Here is a 19,807-nt window from a genome sequence, read left to right as displayed (position 1 = left end):
ATCAGGTAACATGGAAGGGATTGACATCTGTTCCATGCAGACTTTCTCCTGGTGTCCCACAAGCTCCTCTCCTTTTCTCCCTCTACACTCACTCTCTTGGCAAAGTTATATCCTCACATGGGTTTTCATACCACTGCTATGCCGGTGCCACCTTATTTTCACAACTTATTTTCTCCTTCTCTCCCTCAGATACAATGGCATCTACTCAGATATCAGCATGTCTGGTGGACATTTCATCTTGGATGACAGCTCATCAGCTGAAACTCAATCTCAGCAAAACTGAACTGCTGGTCATCCCAGGTGATCCCTTGCCCAGGATCTTGCATTGTCTCTGAAAAACTCCATGGTCTCCCCTTCAGCCACTGCTCGCAACCTTGGGGTAACCATGGACAATCAATTATCCGTTTCCTCCCATGTTGTTAATGTGACATGCTCATGTTGGTTTCATCTGTACAACATCAGAAGGATTCGACCATTTTTATCCACAGAGGCTACTCAAGTGCTTGTTCAGTCTCTGGTCATTTTGAGACTGGACTACTGCAACTCTTTAATGGCAGATCTTCCTCTTAATGCAATTCATCCACAGTAAATGATCCAAAATGCAGCTGAACGACTTGTTTTCAACCTGCCTAAGTTCTCCCACACCACCCCACTGCTGCGTTCTTCCACTGGCTTCCAGTAGCTGCACACATCAGATTCAAAACACTGATGCTGGCCTACAAAGCCAAGAATGGACCAGCACCATCTTACCTCAAAGCTCTTATTACTCCTCACACTGCACCTCGCTCCCTCTGATCCACTAGCACTGCCCGACTGGTCCCATCATCTCTCAGGGTAAAAGGTAGGCATACATCTAGACTCTTCTCTGTTCAGGGACCAAGGTGGTGGAATGAACTTCCCCTAGATGTCCGTACAGCCGAGTTGCTGACTGTCTTCAGACAACGACTGAAGACCTACCTCTTCCTGAAACACTTAAACTAGCTCTTATTTTCCCCCATTTTTATGTATTGTTATATGTTATATGTATATATTTTAAAAAACAAAAAATAAAAGCAGCAACAGCTCAGTTTTAAGCTAATAGTATCCTAAGTCTGTAACCTACTGAACTAGTTTGTTTTGTGTGTCCTGTCCCGTGCTTAACTTCTTCAGGTTGGTCCACTCCGTACTCCAGCCCGGGCTTTCCTGATGATCCAGCTTCTACCACCACTAATCAGTAATGGTGACCCTATAAAGCTGGGACAGAAGCCAGTACCAGGAGCTTGATTGCTCACTTCACATTTGGTGTTTGTGTTGTGTGTAGTTCCGTGTCGTGTTTCTGCTTCAATCTGGTTTCAATCCTTGCTTGCCTTGACTTTGAGGCTGATCTATGCCCTGTTTTGGTTTTGGCTGCCTTATTTGTATATACTCTTGCCTGTGAATGTAAATATTGCTACATTATCTATATATCTGGTAGTCAGTTATATTATTACTGTATAATACTATTAAGTATTATTAGTTAAAATAGACATTATTATACTATATATTGCAACCATAAAACAGCAGCAATAATAATAATAATAATAATAATAATAATAATAATAATAATAATATTATTATTATTATTATTATTATTATTAATAATAATAATAATTATAATAATAATAAATACATTTTTATTTTTATTCTTTTATAATTGTATTATTTCATTTTATTTTTTTAATTATTATTAAATAATCCATAAATCGAGTTTCTATGCAGAAACCCCAATCCCAAGATCAGACAATCCCACGTGAGGTCTCGAGCCCCGGTGTCAGAACCTGTGCACGTGTCATGGTGGGCGTGTCCTGTTGTTCAAAGAACTGTTTATTTCTGTTTAAACTGTCTCCATGGTGATAGCGCGTCACGTGGAACGATTTTAAATCAAACCACAACATTGAGTTGGTGCTTGACTTTGGATAAACAACAGCAATCAAGACCACAGAAAGCGATTAGAGAAGAACAAACCCAAAGGACTAAAGAAAGCAACTGGAAAAGAAGAAACCCATGGACTTTAGACGATTTCTCCCGGATGTGACAAATTTTCCTCTCCGCAAGATCGGCTGTGCTGCGGGGCTGCTCGCTGTCTCTGCAGGTGCGGGTTACTTCGTGTACCGCTACTTTCAGAGACGCAGCACAGCTACCGACCACACTCAGCCAGCTCACGGTAGGATGATTTGACTTTAATATCATAGTGTTTTTACAATAAATCATGTTTACGTTACACTGTGTTACAGTCTAATGTTATCTAGTTAATCAGCGATATCCTCTTCTGCCGCGAATTAGCCTAATGCTAGTTACCTTGCTAGCGAACTCGGCCATAGGAACAAACTACACAGCAAAATACTTAACCGGATTGATAACACTGACTTAAGAATTTATTTTATTTCGGCAGTAAAATGTTTACCTCACTGGTCGGTCACTTTTAACAATAATGACCACTGGTTTTAGACAAAATCATGCTTAGTCTAGTGATTAGCTAGCTCTCGCGCACGGACTTTTCGCTAGCTCTCGCGCACGGACTTTTACCTCTTTAAATTTCTGTGTAATTTTTGGCCTAATGTTATTTATCTAGAGAATTTGTCTATGTGTTTCATTATTACACAAATTCCATGTTAAATTAATGTACCTTTTACATGTCATTAATGTCTTTTTGTTACAAATGTCTTATCTGCCTTTAGAATGTAGCTAATCGTGTCATTTCCACAATATCATAGTGAGTATAAAGATAGTTAGATTGCTGAACTCGGTCTCTCTCTCTCTCTCTCTCTCTCTCTCTCTCTCTCTCTCTCTCCATTTAAGATTACTAAATAAAATAATTAGAAAATGAATCTGCTTGCCATCACTAATCTATCATTTGTGTGTGTGGGAAACACTGGTCTAACATTAGCTACACTGCTAACAAACCTGGCTATATAGCTGGGGAGCTAAATATTGTATTGTGTAGAATAAAACATTAAAATCAGTAGATGGCTAAATATTCTCATTTATTATTAATGCCTGATTTTAATTGAATAGTTAGCTGAATGCTAATGCACTTGAAAACATGGCTACCCGTTTTAAGCTCTCAACACAATACAATATTTCTCCTAGTTTTACCTACTAGTTAATAAACTTGGCTCTTGGTTGTAAATGTATGATAGAAAATGTTAGTTGTAATTGAAGTCATTATTCTGAGTCACAGAAAACTCCTTTTTTACAGACTCTGTGGATGTGCTGGGAGAATCACCTGATACTCCCTCTGTCCTCCAGGTAAGTGTCCGCTAAATAGTCCGATTTTAACTACATTTCAAACTTTTAGGCTGCTACTAACTGTGTGTCTATGTCTATGTCTATTAAGGTCGATGAGCCCAAAGTGCTGATTTTTACCGGTGACCCTCACAGTGACACTTCAGCTGTCAGTCTGGTAACCAAATCTACAATTTATTTACAAAGATGACCGCAGGATTGTCCATGTGACAGAATGTTAGATGTGTTAGTATGAAACCGCTAGAAAGAGAAACACTTGTGAATTTTTTGCTCTACTTTTCACAGCCTCCCAGTGCTGGTGAGCTGAACAGAGCCTGGTGTGATGATCAGGTGCAGTCTCCAGACTCCATCAGCTCCCAGTCTGAGGTACTGTACAGTGCTGCAGCTGAGACACACACACACACACACACACACACACACGTCTTTACAAGTTTGAATGTTTATTTTTGTTGTTCTCTTTCTAGTCAGTGGAAATCAAGAGAGACCACCTCAGGATATTAAGGGGTCCAGAGAGTCAACCCTGTGAAACCACAGAGACGTACCCCTTGCATCATGAGGTAATCAGTCTTTATTACTCTGATGAAGAGATTTGACAGTAGTGAGTATTATATGCATGCTTTTTTTTAATAGTTCTTGAGTTTCATCTAATTGTCATTTATAGGAATTCTCTTATGACGACACTGAAGACTCGTCCACTGACATGCAGGTAAGGGATTATTCATTGTGGTGTGATAAAATTTTGTTAACTGCAGTGAATAATTGTGTTTGTGTGTGTTAAGGCTGTTGAGGCAAACCTGCAGCTGCAGTCCACTGAACCTCAACAAGACACTTCAACTGTCAGTCTGGTAACCAAACCTACAATTTATTTACAAAGATGACCGCTGGATTGTCCATGTGACAGAATGTTAGATGTGTTAGTATGAAACCGCTAGAATAAGAAACACTGGTGAACATTTTGCTTTACTTTTCACAGCCTCCCAGTGCTGGTGAGCTGAACAGAGCCTGGTGTGATGATCAGGTTCAGTCTCCGGACTCCATCAGCTCCCAGTCTGAGGTACTGTACAGTGCTGCAGCTGAGAGAGACACACACACACACACACACACACACACACACACACCTTTACAAGTTGTTTTGTTTTGTTTTTCGATTTCTAGTCAGTGGACATTAAGATCCATATAATGTTCTGTGTTTTAATATAAAACTCTTGTGATATGAAGCACTTGTGATCTTTTTGCTCTGCTTCAATGTTCACTTTTGTGAATTGGGGTTGTAGATGTTGAGCTTTATCTAAATGTTATTTGCAGGATTTCTCTCAATTTAAGGACACTGAGGACCTTCTTACTGGAACTCAGGTAAGGGCTTATTCATTGTGACATTACAAAATGTTGTTAACTGCAGTGACTAATTTTGTGTGTTTGTGTGTGTTAAGGTCGCTGAGCTGTATGATGAGCCGCTGCCCACCGCTTCTGGTGATGACCCTACAGCTTTCGTCCTGAATGAGTGTAATTCAGAGGAGAGCAGAGAGGATGAGGAGCTACAGCCTGAGAGAAAGAGCCTGGAGGACTTCAACTTCCTCAGTGTGCTTGGAAAGGGTACATACGGGAAGGTGATTTTGTCCGAGCTCAAAGGCACTGATGAGGTGTATGCGCTGAAGTTTATGAAGAAGGACATGATCTGGGAATATGAAAACATCAGCTGCACCTTTATGGAGAGGCGGATCTTGGCTCTGGCCAGTGAACACCCCTACCTGACCCACCTCTACTGTAGCTTCCAGACCAGCGACTCACTGTGCTTCGCAATGGAATTTGTGAATGGCGGGGATCTTGCATTTCACATTTCCTGTTCATGTGGATTTGATGAACCCCGCACCAGATTTTATGCTGCTGAGATCGCCTGTGCCCTCATGTTCCTCCACCGCAATGGGATTATACACAGAGATCTCAAACCTGGAAACATCCTCCTCGATGCCGATGGCCACTGCAAGCTTGCTGACTTTGGCTTGTGCGCAGAGGGAATACTAGACGGCAAGACTGCCAACACTTTTTGTGGCACACCCAACTACATGGCACCAGAGGTGTTACAGTATTGGGAATACGACACATCGGTGGATTGGTGGGCCCTAGGTGTGATCATGTACGAGATGATGACAGGCTACGCTCCGTTTCATGATCACAACGAGGAGAAGATGTTTGAGTCCATCATCAGTGCTGAACCGGAATATCCATCAGACCTCAGTAGGAATGCGGTCAACATCCTCAAAGCGTTCCTGAGGAAGAAGCCCATGGATCGTCTCGGCTGTGTGGTGTCCGAGGGCAAGGAGAATGCCATCAAAGCTCACCCTTTCTTCAGTGAGATCAACTGGTCATGGCTGGAACAGAGGAAGATCACTCCTCCGTTTCAACCACAGATAACATCAAAGAGGGACGTCAATAATTTTGATGGCAGATTCACCCGTGAGGAGCCCAAGCTTTCTCATGGGAATCTCTCCTTCTTCATCCAGTCCATCCAAGAGGAGTTTGATGGCTTCTCATTTATTAACCCTAAATATTAACTTTGCTAATCTAATATTAGCATATATTATTATTATTATTATTATTATTATTATTATTATTATTATTATTGTCATACCATTTAAATTATAATATTTTATTTTTATATATACTATATATTATTATATTATATTATATTATATTATATTATATTATATTATATTATATTATATTATATTATATTATATTATTTCATATCATATCATATTATATTTTAATGGGCAGCACGGTGGCTTAGTGGTTAGCACTGTTGCCTCACAGCAAGAAGGTCCTGGGTTCGAATCCTGGGGTCGAACAGGCTGGGGCCTTTCTGTGTGGAGTTTGCATGTTCTCCCCGTGCCTGCGTGGGTTTACTCCGGGTACTCCGGTTTCCTCCCACAGTCCAAAGACATGTACGTTAGGTTGATTGGTAATTCTAAATTGCCCATAGGAGTGAGTGTGTGTGGTTGTTTGTCTGTGTGGCCCTGTGATGGACTGTCCAGGGTGTACCCCTGCCTTTCGCCCTATGTGCGCTGGGATAGGCTCCAGCAGACCCCCGTATTTTATATTTTATATTTCATTTTATATTATATATAAAATTAAATTATTATTTTTATCATTATAATTTATTGTTTATTTTTATATTATTTATGCATATTTATATTCATATTCATATTTATATACATATATATATATATATATAATATACACATATATTTGCATATGCATATACGAGAACTACTGGTTTTTCACAATTATTTTTGTCTTTAATTTCTACTGTTTAATTTTCCCTATTTTTTTCTATATATTTTTAACTATATCCCTTATTTTTCATGTCCACACACTTTAATTTATACTCTTTTCTTTCTTCAAATGTAGGACAGTCGTTAAAATCACTTCACTACATGTCGTACTGTGTGATTTCGTATGTGATTAATAAAATTTGAATTTGATTTGAATTTGAATATTAATTGATCATTTTAAAGATTAATTTGTACTGTGTTTGTAATTATCAAATAAATAACCTTTTTTCCTCATAGAAGACTTATCAATTGTTTTGCTTTTGTTCAAACATCCCGATGTTCATCCGCCAGTGTTTTAAAAAAACTCTTTATATAACAAAAAGTCAACACTAATACTCTGTCTGGGAAAGAAAAAAAATCTATTGAACCTATTTTCAACTAATATATATATATATAATCAATTACATTAAAATAAATCATTTCTCAAAATTAATAGAAAGAAATAAGCAAGCAGAACATTAAAAATGTGCTTCTACACACACAATTATAAAGATGACAGACTTAAAAACAACTTTATAAACAAAAACAGATGAGAACAGCTGTGTAGTGTACTGATAAGAAACAGCATTGTGATTGACCCCACACACCCCTCACACACACTCCTCACCCTCCTGCCCTCTGGAAAAAGATACAGAAGCATCTGAGCCTCACAACCAGACTGTGTAACAGTTTCTTTCCTCCAGCCATCAGACTCAACACCCAGAACAGAACATTCATATTCAATATATATCCATGTTTACTGGACCACCTTTTTTCAGTGCTGCCAAAACTGTATATTTCGTTGTACATTACACTTTAATGCTGTTTTTGTACATCACACTTTAATGCTGCTCCCAGCTGCTGCTATCATATGTGTACATGTTCACAAGCCTCCTTTTCTTTGCACACTGGTCCACATAGACTGTATACTGGTCAGTACTCTTTCATTTTATTTCTTACTCTGTTTGCACTAGGTTCCACACTATACACTGTATGTGGCTAGATTAACTTACTTTCTAGTCCTTAGCTCTGTGTTGTTTTATGTAGTTTTGTGTTTTATGTAGCACCATGGTCCTGGAGGAACATTGTTTCATTTCACTATGTACTGCATCTACTATTTATGCTCGAAATGACAATAAAAACTTCTTGACTTGATACCTGATGATACACTGACCTCAGGTAAGTTATTACGCAAATTATGCAGGACAAAAGAAATCACAAGAAAGAAAAATATCCCTGTAGTGTTTAGGAAATAATTAGATTTGGAATAATGTACATTTTTGTCCAGCTCTGCAGTATAGCGTTCATTTCTACATGTCTGTGTACAGTAGAGCTTTGAGCATTATAAATGTACAAGCTTTAGGACACTGTCAAGATTTTCCACATAAAAGGACTTGCTCAGGTCCATCAGCACACATCTCTTGAATTCTGCACTGATCTGCACTCATAACAGAACAAACACAAGAAAAATACAAACATAAGAAATACAGAAACATGTTAAACACAAGGGTGTAACTTTGGTTTGAGATGTTTAATAATACCAGATGTTATGGATAATTATATATTGTATAATAATGTCTATTTTAACTAATAATACTATATAATAATAATAATAATAATAATAATAATAATAATAATAATAATAATAACAATAAAAATAATAATAATAATAATCATAATAATAATAATTATTATTATTATTGTTGTTGTTGTTGGCTTCTTTATATTTTTGTATCTCTAACAGATATTATTATTATTATTATTATTATTATTATTATTATTATTATTATTATTATTATTTCTATTATTAATGTACAATTGCTTGGACAGTATAATGACCACTGAGACAGAACACCACTTTCAAATAACAAATAACATTAATAAAGTTCTATCTTATCTTATGTTATATACTTTGTGTATTTTTTATATATTGTTGGCTTTCTTTTATGTAAAGTATTTTTTAAGTCAGTCAATAATATGGCTTATAATTTCATGTCACCTTGTCTTGATATTATCTTTTTCTTTAGCTGCTTTACCTTTGCAGCTGTAACTATGCACATTTCCCCGCTGTGGGCCGAATAAAGACTGATCTTATCTTATCCTATCTTATTTGTTCAGTGGAATGGAGTTCCACCCAGGGAGCCTCACACCCAGTTTTCCAGGATGGGATCCAGCTCCTCTGTGAAACTGAAGAAGATAAATTACTGAAAGTGTATGAATGAATAGAATTATAATGAATTACACTTGTTATAACTTTATTACAGAATACAGTGGTAAAAAGAAAGTATAGCCAATTAATTGTGGATAATTAAGAGATAAGGATGTCCTGGGTGTTTGAGAGAGTCTCAGTGTACTGTCCTAAAAGATTTGCTAGATAACAGAAAACGTTTAGAAAAATTGCCCCAGATTACTTAATGCCATCTCATCGACTCACCAGCAGATGGAGCAAAGGGATTGTTGGATTTGTTTTACAATTTCTCTGACAGTTAGTGACATGCATTTCTGAGTAAGTATATATTGATATATCAGTGTAAGTAAATAAGTGCATTAAAGTGTATGTGTTAACAATAAGAACAATACAATAATAGTAATGATTTTATTATTACAATAATTAATAACGATAACCAACATAAAACAACAAGAAGAAGAAGAACAAAACATTTCCCGCATCCTCCGGAGAGAAAGAGCTCCTCCTGACCACACTCATCCTCCTCAAGGTGGGAGGAGCTTTATCCTACCACGTGACTTTAATGTCTCACTGATTTTACAATAAATCCAGTGTTACAGTCTAATGTTATGGATCTCACAAGCGACCTCATCTACTGCTGACCATTAGCCTAATGCTAGTTATCGTGCTAGCGACCTAGGCTACTGCTTTAAATTGTAGAATAAAATCCTTAAGCGTGGTCAAGAATTCATTTTATTTCCACAATGAAATATTTACCCTGTCACTTTTAACAACCCTGACTACTGGTTTTACACTAAATCATGTTTAGACTACTGATTAATCAGCTCTCACGCTAAAGGGCTTGGTTACAGATGTACACCATCAAGCATTGCAGGCATAACATTATGACCACTGACAGGTGAAGTGAATAACACTGATTATCTCCTCATCATGGCACCTGTTAGTGGGTGGGATATATTAGGCAGCAAGTAAACATTTTGTCCTCAAAGTTGATGTGTTAGAAGCAGGAAAAAATGAGCAAGCGTAAGGATTTGAGCGAGTTTGATAAGGGTCAATTTGTGATGGCTAGACCACTGGAAAAACTGCAGCTCTTGTGGGGTGTTCCCGGTCTGCAGTGGTCAGTGTCTATCAAAGGTGGTCCAAGGAAGGGACAGTAGTGAACCGGCGTCAGGGTCATGGGTAGCCAAGGCTCATTGATGCACGTGGGGAGCGAAGGCTGGCCCGTGTGATCTGATCCAACAGACGAGCTACTGTTGATGAAATTGCTGAAGAAGTTAATGCTGGTTCTGATAGAAAGGTGTCAGAATACACAGTGCATCACAGTTTGTTGTGTATGGGGCTGCATAGCCGCAGACCAGTCAGGGTGCACCGCCGAAAGCGGCAACAATGGGTACGTGAGCATCAGAACTGGACCATGGAGCAATGGAAGAAGGTGGCCTGGTCTGATGAATCATCATGTGGATGGCCGGGTGTGTGTGTGTCACTTACCTGGGGAACACATGGCACCAGGATGCACTATGGGAAGAAGTTTTAATAATAACACAGTATAATATTTTTTATAGATTTGGGGCAGGAGGTTTTAGAGAGTTTAATCAGGTCACATGTACAGTGAATTTACACAATCTTTCTGTTCCTTCACAAGTTAACTAATTATCAAACTCACTGGTTTATTACTAGGAAAGTTTGATATTGTGTAATTGAAGAGTCATAATTCTGAATTAATAATGAATTAATTTATTGCAGACTCTGTGGATATGCTGGGGGAACTAATAGATACTCCCTCTGTCCTCCAGGTATGTTTCAGTTAAATAGTAATATTTTATCTTTATTTGAAACCTGTAGGGCACTTTTGTCTATGTGTGTGTGTGTGTGTGTGTGTGTGTGCACGTTAAGGTTGTTGAGCCAATCCTGCAGGTGCTGACCCCCGAACCTCACTACGAACTTTCAGCTGTCATTCAGGTAAACAAATCATTCATTTATTTACTAAAGCTAATGAATGGATTTTACAAGGTTGTTATAACTGTAAAGAATGTTATAATAAATCTGCTATGATAAGAAGCATTTATGATCTTCATGCTCTACATTTCACAGCCGCTCGATGCTGGTGAGCCGGACAGTGCCTGCCGTGATGACCAGTGCGTGTCTGCAGACTCCTCCCTCTCCCAGTCTGGGGTATTCTACAGTGCTGCAGCTGAGATACAAACACACAAACATCCTTCTTTACAAGGTCTAATGTTTAGTTTTGTGTCTCTATTTCCAGTCTGTGGACATCAAGACATACTTCCTGGGGATGATAAGGGGCCCACAGAGTCGTCTTTATTGGTTTAAAAGCACCAAGACATGCAGCTTGAACCGCGTGGTAATCACAGACTTAATTACTCTGAGGAAGAGAATTGACCTTGATGATTATTAGATGCACTCGTTTGTGAAACAGATCTTGAGCTTCAGCTTTTTGTCATTTGCAGGGATTCCCTTATCAAACCACCATAGAGGATTATTTCACTGGCATACAGGTAAGGGATTATTCGTTGTAGCATCACAAAACTCTTGTTAATTGTAGTGACTAATTGTGTTCACTTTAATTTGTTCTCTTAAGGCTGAATCTGGGAGGGTTACCGAATTCATCTCCTGTAACTGAGTGGAGACATCTTTCATTGTGCCACATTATTTTGTGGTAAATTTATTGCACGTCATGAAGTGTATGTTGTAGTTAGTAACTTTTGGAATTTTGTCAGTTGTACTTTTGTCTGCAGTGTCATTATTTTTTTTTCAACAGCAAACCATTACAGCAGTAACCTGCACTTACCTGTATGTGGCTGAAGATGGACAGATGTAGACCTCCACTTCAGAGTATGATCAGAACGACTCTGAGGTCATTCAGAGTTTCAGACCTGATGTGTATCTACATATGCTGCTATTCCTCTGATTCGGATACTGTAAAATGTACTGTGTGAGTTTTAATGATTTGGCTTGCAGGAGAGAGAGGAGTGCCTTAACCCAGAGGAGATGAAGGTGCCCTTTATTTTGTACGATTCTCTTCACTGTTTAATGATGTAACAGTGTATTGTATGTTTAACATACACTAAGCATTTACATCTCTTCTTTCTTAGCTGCCATCTTTTAGACAGAGGGGTGAATGAAATCGGCCTGAAGGTGCCCGCTCTCCGTGAGGTGTTTGCTGTGAGTAAAACCTTTATTCAGCTGCTGTTACTGAGCAGGTAAAGTCCACTCTGCTTTAACTTTTATATTGTGTGCTGTCTTATATTCAGACTCTGCTTCCCAGCATCCAGAACCAGAACTTCTTGTTCGTGGTGGAAAAGAAGATCGTCATGCCACTGGCAGCAGCTAACAAGCAGGTAACTTCAGAATGATGAAAGATTTATCTGATGAAAATACTTTCAGTTACTCAGCCAGAGCCAAAGTGACTGAGATTTTTTCGTTTGCTTTAACAGGATGCAGTTGGTGTGCAGTTGGCCTACGAGGTCCTGATTCGATTCCTGAGGACGCCTTCCATTCAGGAATCAATTAAAGCAGAGCTCTCCTCCTGTGTAAGCTAATAAACGCCTGTGTGAAATGACAGATGTTTACATATAAAAGATTTTGGGAATATAGATAACAGGACTCCGATATGTAAAGCTAATTTATTTTTGTATCTTGTCTCCTCTGTGCAGGACCACCACTACAACTTCCTGGATGTTTGTTATGAGCTGATTTTCTTCAGCTACTTTATAAATGGCTCAACACCTCAGCCAGTAAGTGTCTTATCAGGAGATTCATAAGAAATGCTTGGACTGAGTTTCAGAACATGGTCTATTTGATCTCGTTTTCTTTTTCCATATTTTTTAACCCTGATAAGACATGACATTAATGAAGCTTGTCTTTCTTTCTAATAGTTTAAGGGAGGACTCTTGGAGCGCCTGGTTGAGCTCATCAGCATGTGGGATGTGGACGTGTGGGAGCCTGCAGCAGAGCTGTACTTCACAGTGCTTATTGTAAGTGTTCCAATATCTTCTGATTCCATGATACACAAATTCTCAGGATTGTATCTTAAACTCAGTGACACTATGTTGTATGTGTGTGTAATTTATCAATAGGATCACCTTACACAGCTTGCTGAAGTTCTCTTCTCTCAGCCTCTGGAGCTCTACAGTGACCCAGCAGCCTTAGCCACAGCAGTTCAGCGTCTCCTCAAGCAGCAAGTCCAGCAGATGATGGACATTTTGGAGAAGGTCTTTCCCTTTACCCACTTCATCTTTTCTTCCTTTGTTTCATTTCATGTTCTTTTCTTTCACTTTTTCCTACATTGCTCAGGCTCTTCACACATAAGTATAAATTTATTTTATTTCTGTTTTTGATTCATGTTTGATATATTCTATAACTCTGTGGTCCAAGGTATGCCCGCATGTTTGCGTTCAGTTGCTGCCTCTGCTCTACTGGTCTCATATGCTGAAAGAGATGTTTTTTCACACCCACTTACACTACATGCACCACATCAGGTAGTCACCATCCTCAATAATATTCACAACATATGACCGCACAACGTCGTTCAGGCTATGAAGCCATCCTTTGTACCACACAAAATCTCACTATCAAACCCGTAACGGCCCAAAATAGCCCAGCTATCCTGCTCCACCACCTTGTGCGCTCTTGTTCGGAGGAACAGGTGCCTGATGGCTGGCTGGAACACGACTGTCTGGCTAAGATTTCAGAATCGTCATCTCTGCATGCAGATCTGTCACAACATCCGTTGGAAGGTGGAGCACACATATTTGTAGATGGCTCGTGCTCTAAACCCAATGATAATACCACCTTATGTGGATATTCAGTATGTTCTTTGCCTAACGTTGTACACAAAGCTCACTCTATTTCTTTTCTTTCCACTCAAGCGGCTGAACTTGTTGCGCTAACAAGGGCATGTTGTCTGTTTAAAGATCAAGTTGTAACTATTTATACTGATTTGCGATATGCGTTTGGTGTAGCTCACGATTTTGGTAAGATTTGGCATGCACGTGGTTTTAAAGCTGCAAATGATAAACCCATTTCACATGCTACACTGGTTTCAGATCTTCTAGAGGCCTCAATGTTACCTAAACGTTTAGCTGTTGTCAAGGTCAAGGGTCATGACCCAGGAGATTCTGAAATGGTTCGTGGTAACTCTCTAGCTGATGAAGTAGCAAAATGGGCTGCCAAAGAAGGTATGTCCTCACCTTTTGTACACAAAACAGCCACAGTATTTTCTCTGTTTACACACATTTTGACTACAATAGATATTGACATATCTTTTCTACAAACACAGGCTTCAAAACAAGATCTTTTGTTTTGGTCTTCTGAGAACTGTTGGCCCTCAGATAAGGACGGACTGATTCGCTGTCCTCAGGGCCGTATTGCACTCCCCTGTTCTGTCTTACCATTTCTCGTGCGCCATTATCATGGTATCTCACATGATATCTCGCACGAAGAGGGGTGATTAGAAACATCAACAAACAATTCTGTATTCTTAATGTCACTAAAACTGCCAAATTGCTACTTGATGCATGTTTGATTTGTGCCAGAGCCAACGTTTAGGGTAAAACTGCCAAACACGATTCGTTACCCCCTCCAGAAGCGCTGTTTCAAGCTTTACAAATTGACTTTACACACATGTCACCTGTGAGAAACCTAAAATATCTTTTGGTGATTGTTGATAAGTTCTCAAAATGCGTTAAAGCTTTACCCTGTGCAAAGGAACATGCAAATACTGTCATTAAGATTTTGGCAAAAGAAATCATACCTAGGTATGGTATCCCACAATCTATTGACAGTGATAACGGTACACTGTTCACATCCAAAGTGACCCAGAAACTTTGTCAGAATCTCAACATTGACTAGAACTTTCATATTCCATACCATTCCCAAAGTTCAGGGATAGTAGAAAGAAAGAATAGAACCATTAAAGACAGACTCACTAAGGTGTTATTACAAACCAACAGCCGAAACTGGGTGGATCTCCTGCCCTCAGTTCTTTGTGAAATTCGCATGACGCCACATCCAGAATCCCAACTATCTTCTTTTGAGATAATTATGGGCAGGCCATTTCCAACCCCTTGGACTAAAGGTAATCCTGGTGTTTCCTTTTCAGGTGAACTGGAGGTGATTGTCAGCGATTACACTCAAGCACTAGTTGAAAAATTAAACAGTGTGCATGGTAATGTCTCTGCCTCTCTCCCTCTACCTACAGATCAGCCGACTCACCCTTTTCTCCCAGGTGATGCTGTTTTAGTAAAAAGCCTCAATCCCAGGAAAGTGGGGGAAGCAGCCTTTGGCCATCCAACTAGAATGTTAGCAGTCACACGCACTGCTGTCCTCACTGATTCTCAACCTCCAGTGGATCCACGCCAGCAGGGTGAAACAGTGCCCTGTTCCATTGACAACTAAGAAAGGAGAATAACTGCAATCAAGCAGCCCTTAGGGGGCCTCATCTCATCTCACCTTTTCACATACACATATAGAAACCTATGTATTAGCTTTCACACATGTCTGATAATCCGACCAGGTCTAGAACTAATAACATTCCTAGACACTGGGTTTGTAGACTCTTTCTCATTCGAGAACCTGCTCACGTTGTGATCCTGATAGGCTAACTCAGCCATTGCTTAGAAAATAAGTGGAAAAATGTTAATTATACATTTAGTAGGGGCCTTATGCCCCTATGTTAGTAGTTTTACACCTCAGCAGCAGTGTGGTGGAAATTTGGCCTGTGCTTTTTCTTTAGTAGTCGCTCGCAATTTGTCCGACATTCATGATGCATCTTGTTGGGTCTGTCATCACATTGGTACTCGATGGTCGTCATTTCCTTTAGATAATAATACTGCAGTTGAGATCAATAAGAACAGTTCTTTCTGTCTAGTTCCCCCTGATATTGTCTGGCTGCTACAGCTAACTGCTGCTTTTCGCTCAGGACATGACATGACCGATCCAGGGCCTGGCTGTAACTCCAGTCTGAGTACATGTCATGGTTTCCCTGGGGAAGAGTGCACCTCTCCCCCTGATGTATTATTGGGCAATTCTCAGGTATTTATTGTCCCAAAAAAGTTGGGTGACACTTATCTCTGTTCGAATGTTAATGACCAGTTATCCCTCGGCAACTCTGAGTGCAAGACTCGTGTGGATGTGATCGCTTCAGAAGAGGGCTCCAATCCTTTTTGTTTTATTAATGATAAGGATTTCCCTCGATCTAATGATGGTCTCATCACTGGACAGAAATGTCCATTTAGTTTTCTGACAACAACTAACACTGTCTTGTGGGTATGTGGAAGTAAAGCTTATACTAATATACCTCGCCATTGGAATTTCAAAGATTTTACTTCAAGTTGTTGTCAAATAATATAATCTGTAAAACAAATTAATGTATTACATTAGAAAAAAATGCAAAAAAGAAGCATTTTTACTAGTGGTCTCAGACATTTGGATGCTGTTTTTTTTTATTCCTGATAACTTTCATAACATCACCAATGTTATTCAACATATGAGAAAGGCTGTAGCTGATGACTCTTGGTTTGCATGGCTTTTGTAGATTCCTTATTTTGAAGCCAAGTGTATTAATTTAAGTGTGTTCATTTATGACAGAAATGGCCTCAATGTGTCTTAAAATGTCCTTGTTTAGTCTGTGCAGGCAACATTTATAACTGATTCCAGATGTTTTGAGGAAATGCATCTCAAGCTCTGACATACTGCTGTGGCTGAAATTGATTTTTAAGACACTAATGTACATGGAAGTTGCTGGACAAAGCTCAGTCTGATGGTGTACTTTTAGATCATTTGTGGCATATCTTGCTTCTTGTCATAGATAAATGTGAACTGTCTGAAAAAAATGGAAAAATCGTGTTGGCAGTAGGACTAAAAGGCAACTGTAAGCAAACATTTTGATCAGTGGAGTTCAAATAAAGCTTATCTAACAGTTAGAACAGCTGTCCTGTGTTGTAATTATTTTATTGTTCATATTCTTATTATTAAAATAAGTTAATCATAGTGGACTTTATACTGGACAATGGCAGCACACAGAGCACTTACTCTAAATAAATTATGTTTATTATTATTTTTGTGTGATATGGTGATGGAGTTCTAACTGAAACACTACAAACTAAAATATATCATCCTATCATCACGTACTCTTCCATCCAGCATGTCTAGACAAACAGGCGTACACGTGCACACAATCTTGGTATTTCCAATGACCTTCGTATTGGTGTAGATATTTAATGGAACATGCCATTTCAGAGGCTTGTACCAATCACTGTAGTTACATAAAGCTCAGTCTTTACAATATGAAAAGGTAAAAATCATCTTCTGTTGTGACATAAATCTTTATAAACTACTGTGTTGAGACAGTGTGTAGAATGCATGCACTTGTCAGCCGTAAGTGTGTTTTATATTCTGACTCACATGTCAACAGAAACAGAAGCTGAATAGATTCTGTATGAAGCCTTAAAAATAATCAGACATGATCTTCCATGAGTGCATTCTCTGGACACCAAATAAACCCAGACACACCTCATATATCTGCCCTTTTGATCTGGCAAACGGGTATCGATAGATTTTGAAAAGTGCAGTGTGTGTTACAGTGTGATCATGTATAACAGTGCAGTGTGTGTTACAGTGTGATCATGTATAACAGTGCAGTGTGTGTTACAGTGTGATCATGTATAACAGTGCAGTGTGTGTTACAGTGTGATCATGTATAACAGTGCAGTGTGTGTTACAGTGTGATCATGTATAACAGTGCAGTGTGTGTTACAGTGTGATCATGTATAACAGTGCAGTGTGTGTTACAGTGTGATCATGTATAACAGTGCAGTGTGTGTTACAGTGTGATCATGTATAACAGTGCAGTGTGTGTTACAGTGTGATCATGTATAACAGTGCAGTGTGTGTTACAGTGTGATCATGTATAACAGTGCAGTGTGTGTTACAGTGTGATCATGTATAACAGTGCAGTGTGTGTTACAGTGTGATCATGTATAACAGTGCAGTGTGTGTTACAGTGTGATCATGTATAACAGTGCAGTGTGTGTTACAGTGTGATCATGTATAACAGTGCAGTGTGTTACAGTGTGATCATGTATAACAGTGCAGTGTGTGTTACAGTGTGATCATGTATAACAGTGCAGTGTGTGTTACAGTGTGATCATGTATAACAGTGCAGTGTGTGTTACAGTGTGATCATGTATAACAGTGCAGTGTGTGTTACAGTGTGATCATGTATAACAGTGCAGTGTGTGTTACAGTGTGATCATGTATAACAGTGCAGTGTGTGTTACAGTGTGATCATGTATAACAGTGCAGTGTGTTACGGTGTGATCATGTATAACAGTGCAGTGTGTGTTACAGTGTGATCATGTATAACAGTGTAGTGTGTGTTACAGTGTGATCATGTATAACAGTGCAGTGTGTTACAGTGTGATCATGTATAACAGTGCAGTGTGTGTTACAGTGTGATCATGTATAACAGTGCAGTGTGTGTTACAGTGTGATCATGTATAACAGTTTAGTGTGTTACAGTGTGATCATGTATAACAGTGCAGTGTGTGTTACAGTGTGATCATGTATAACAGTGCAGTGTGTGTTACAGTGTGATCATGTATAACAGTGCAGTGTGTGTTACAGTGTGATCATGTATAACAGTTTAGTGTGTTACAGTGTGATCATGTATAACAGTGCAGTGTGTGTTACAGTGTGATCATGTATAACAGTGCAGTGTGTGTTACAGTGTGATCATGTATAACAGTGCAGTGTGTGTTACAGAGTGATCATGTATAACAGTGCAGTGTGTGTTACAGTGTGATCGTGTATAACAGTGCAGTGTGTGTTACAGTGTGATCATGTATAACAGTGCAGTGTGTGTTACAGTGTGATCATGTATAACAGTGCAGTGTGTGTTACAGTGTAATCGTGTATAACAGTGCAGTGTGTGTTACGGTGTGATCATGTATAACAGTGCAGTGTGTGTTACAGTGTGATCGTGTATAACAGTGCAGTGTGTGTTACAGTGTGATCATGTATAACAGTGCAGTGTGTTACAGTGTGATCATGTATAACAGTGCAGTGTGTGTTACTTTGTGATCATGTATAACAGTGCAGTGTGTGTTACGGTGTGATCATGTATAACAGTGCAGTGTGTGTTACGGTGTGATCATGTATAACAGTGCAGTGTGTTACAGTGTGATCATGTATAACAGTGCAGTGTGTTACAGTGTGATCATGTATAACAGTGCAGTGTGTGTTACGGTGTGATCATGTATAACAGTGCAGTGTGTTACAGTGTGATCATGTATAACAGTGCAGTGTGTTACAGTGTGATCATGTATAACAGTGCAGTGTGTGTTACGGTGTGATCATGTATAACAGTGCAGTGTGTGTTACGGTGTGATCATGTATAACAGTGCAGTGTGTTACGGTGTGATCATGTATAACAGTGCAGTGTGTGTTACAGTGTGATCATGTATAACAGTGCAGTGTGTGTTACAGTGTGATCATGTATAACAGTGCAGTGTGTGTTACAGTGTGATCATGTATAACAGTGCAGTGTGTTACAGTGTGATCATGTATAACAGTGCAGTGTGTGTTACAGTGTGATCATGTATAACAGTGCAGTGTGTGTTACAGTGTGATCATGTATAACAGTGCAGTGTGTGTTACAGTGTGATCATGTATAACAGTGCAGTGTGTGTTACAGTGTGATCATGTATAACAGTGCAGTGTGTGTTACAGTGTGATCATGTATAACAGTTTAGTGTGTTACAGTGTGATCATGTATAACAGTGCAGTGTGTGTTACAGTGTGATCATGTATAACAGTGCAGTGTGTGTTACAGTGTGATCATGTATAACAGTGCAGTGTGTGTTACAGTGTGATCATGTATAACAGTGCAGTGTGTGTTACAGTGTGATCATGTATAACAGTGCAGTGTGTGTTACAGTGTGATCGTGTATAACAGTGCAGTGTGTGTTACAGTGTGATCATGTATAACAGTGCAGTGTGTGTTACAGTGTGATCATGTATAACAGTG

The 19,807-nt window shown here is 39.1% G+C and overlaps 1 protein-coding gene across 1 annotated transcript; it reads left to right on the top strand.

Annotated features, from left to right (window-relative positions):
- Positions 1 to 2,022: 2,022 nt before the first annotated feature.
- On the top strand, positions 2,023 to 5,816 carry LOC131342021 (protein kinase C epsilon type-like). Its single transcript, XM_058372725.1, has 8 exons — positions 2,023 to 2,182; positions 3,218 to 3,267; positions 3,356 to 3,421; positions 3,595 to 3,630; positions 3,729 to 3,821; positions 3,926 to 3,970; positions 4,044 to 4,109; positions 4,695 to 5,816. The coding sequence occupies exons 1-8, from the start codon at positions 2,023 to 2,025 to the stop codon at positions 5,814 to 5,816; spliced, it is 1,638 nt and encodes a 545-aa protein (XP_058228708.1).
- Positions 5,817 to 19,807: the final 13,991 nt, after the last annotated feature.

This window comes from Hemibagrus wyckioides, linkage group LG20 (assembly GCF_019097595.1).
Source record: "Hemibagrus wyckioides isolate EC202008001 linkage group LG20, SWU_Hwy_1.0, whole genome shotgun sequence".
Taxonomy (NCBI): Eukaryota; Metazoa; Chordata; class Actinopteri; order Siluriformes; family Bagridae; genus Hemibagrus; species Hemibagrus wyckioides.
Note: the sequence above shows the minus strand (reverse complement) of the source record. Positions and strands in the feature narration are given on the sequence as shown.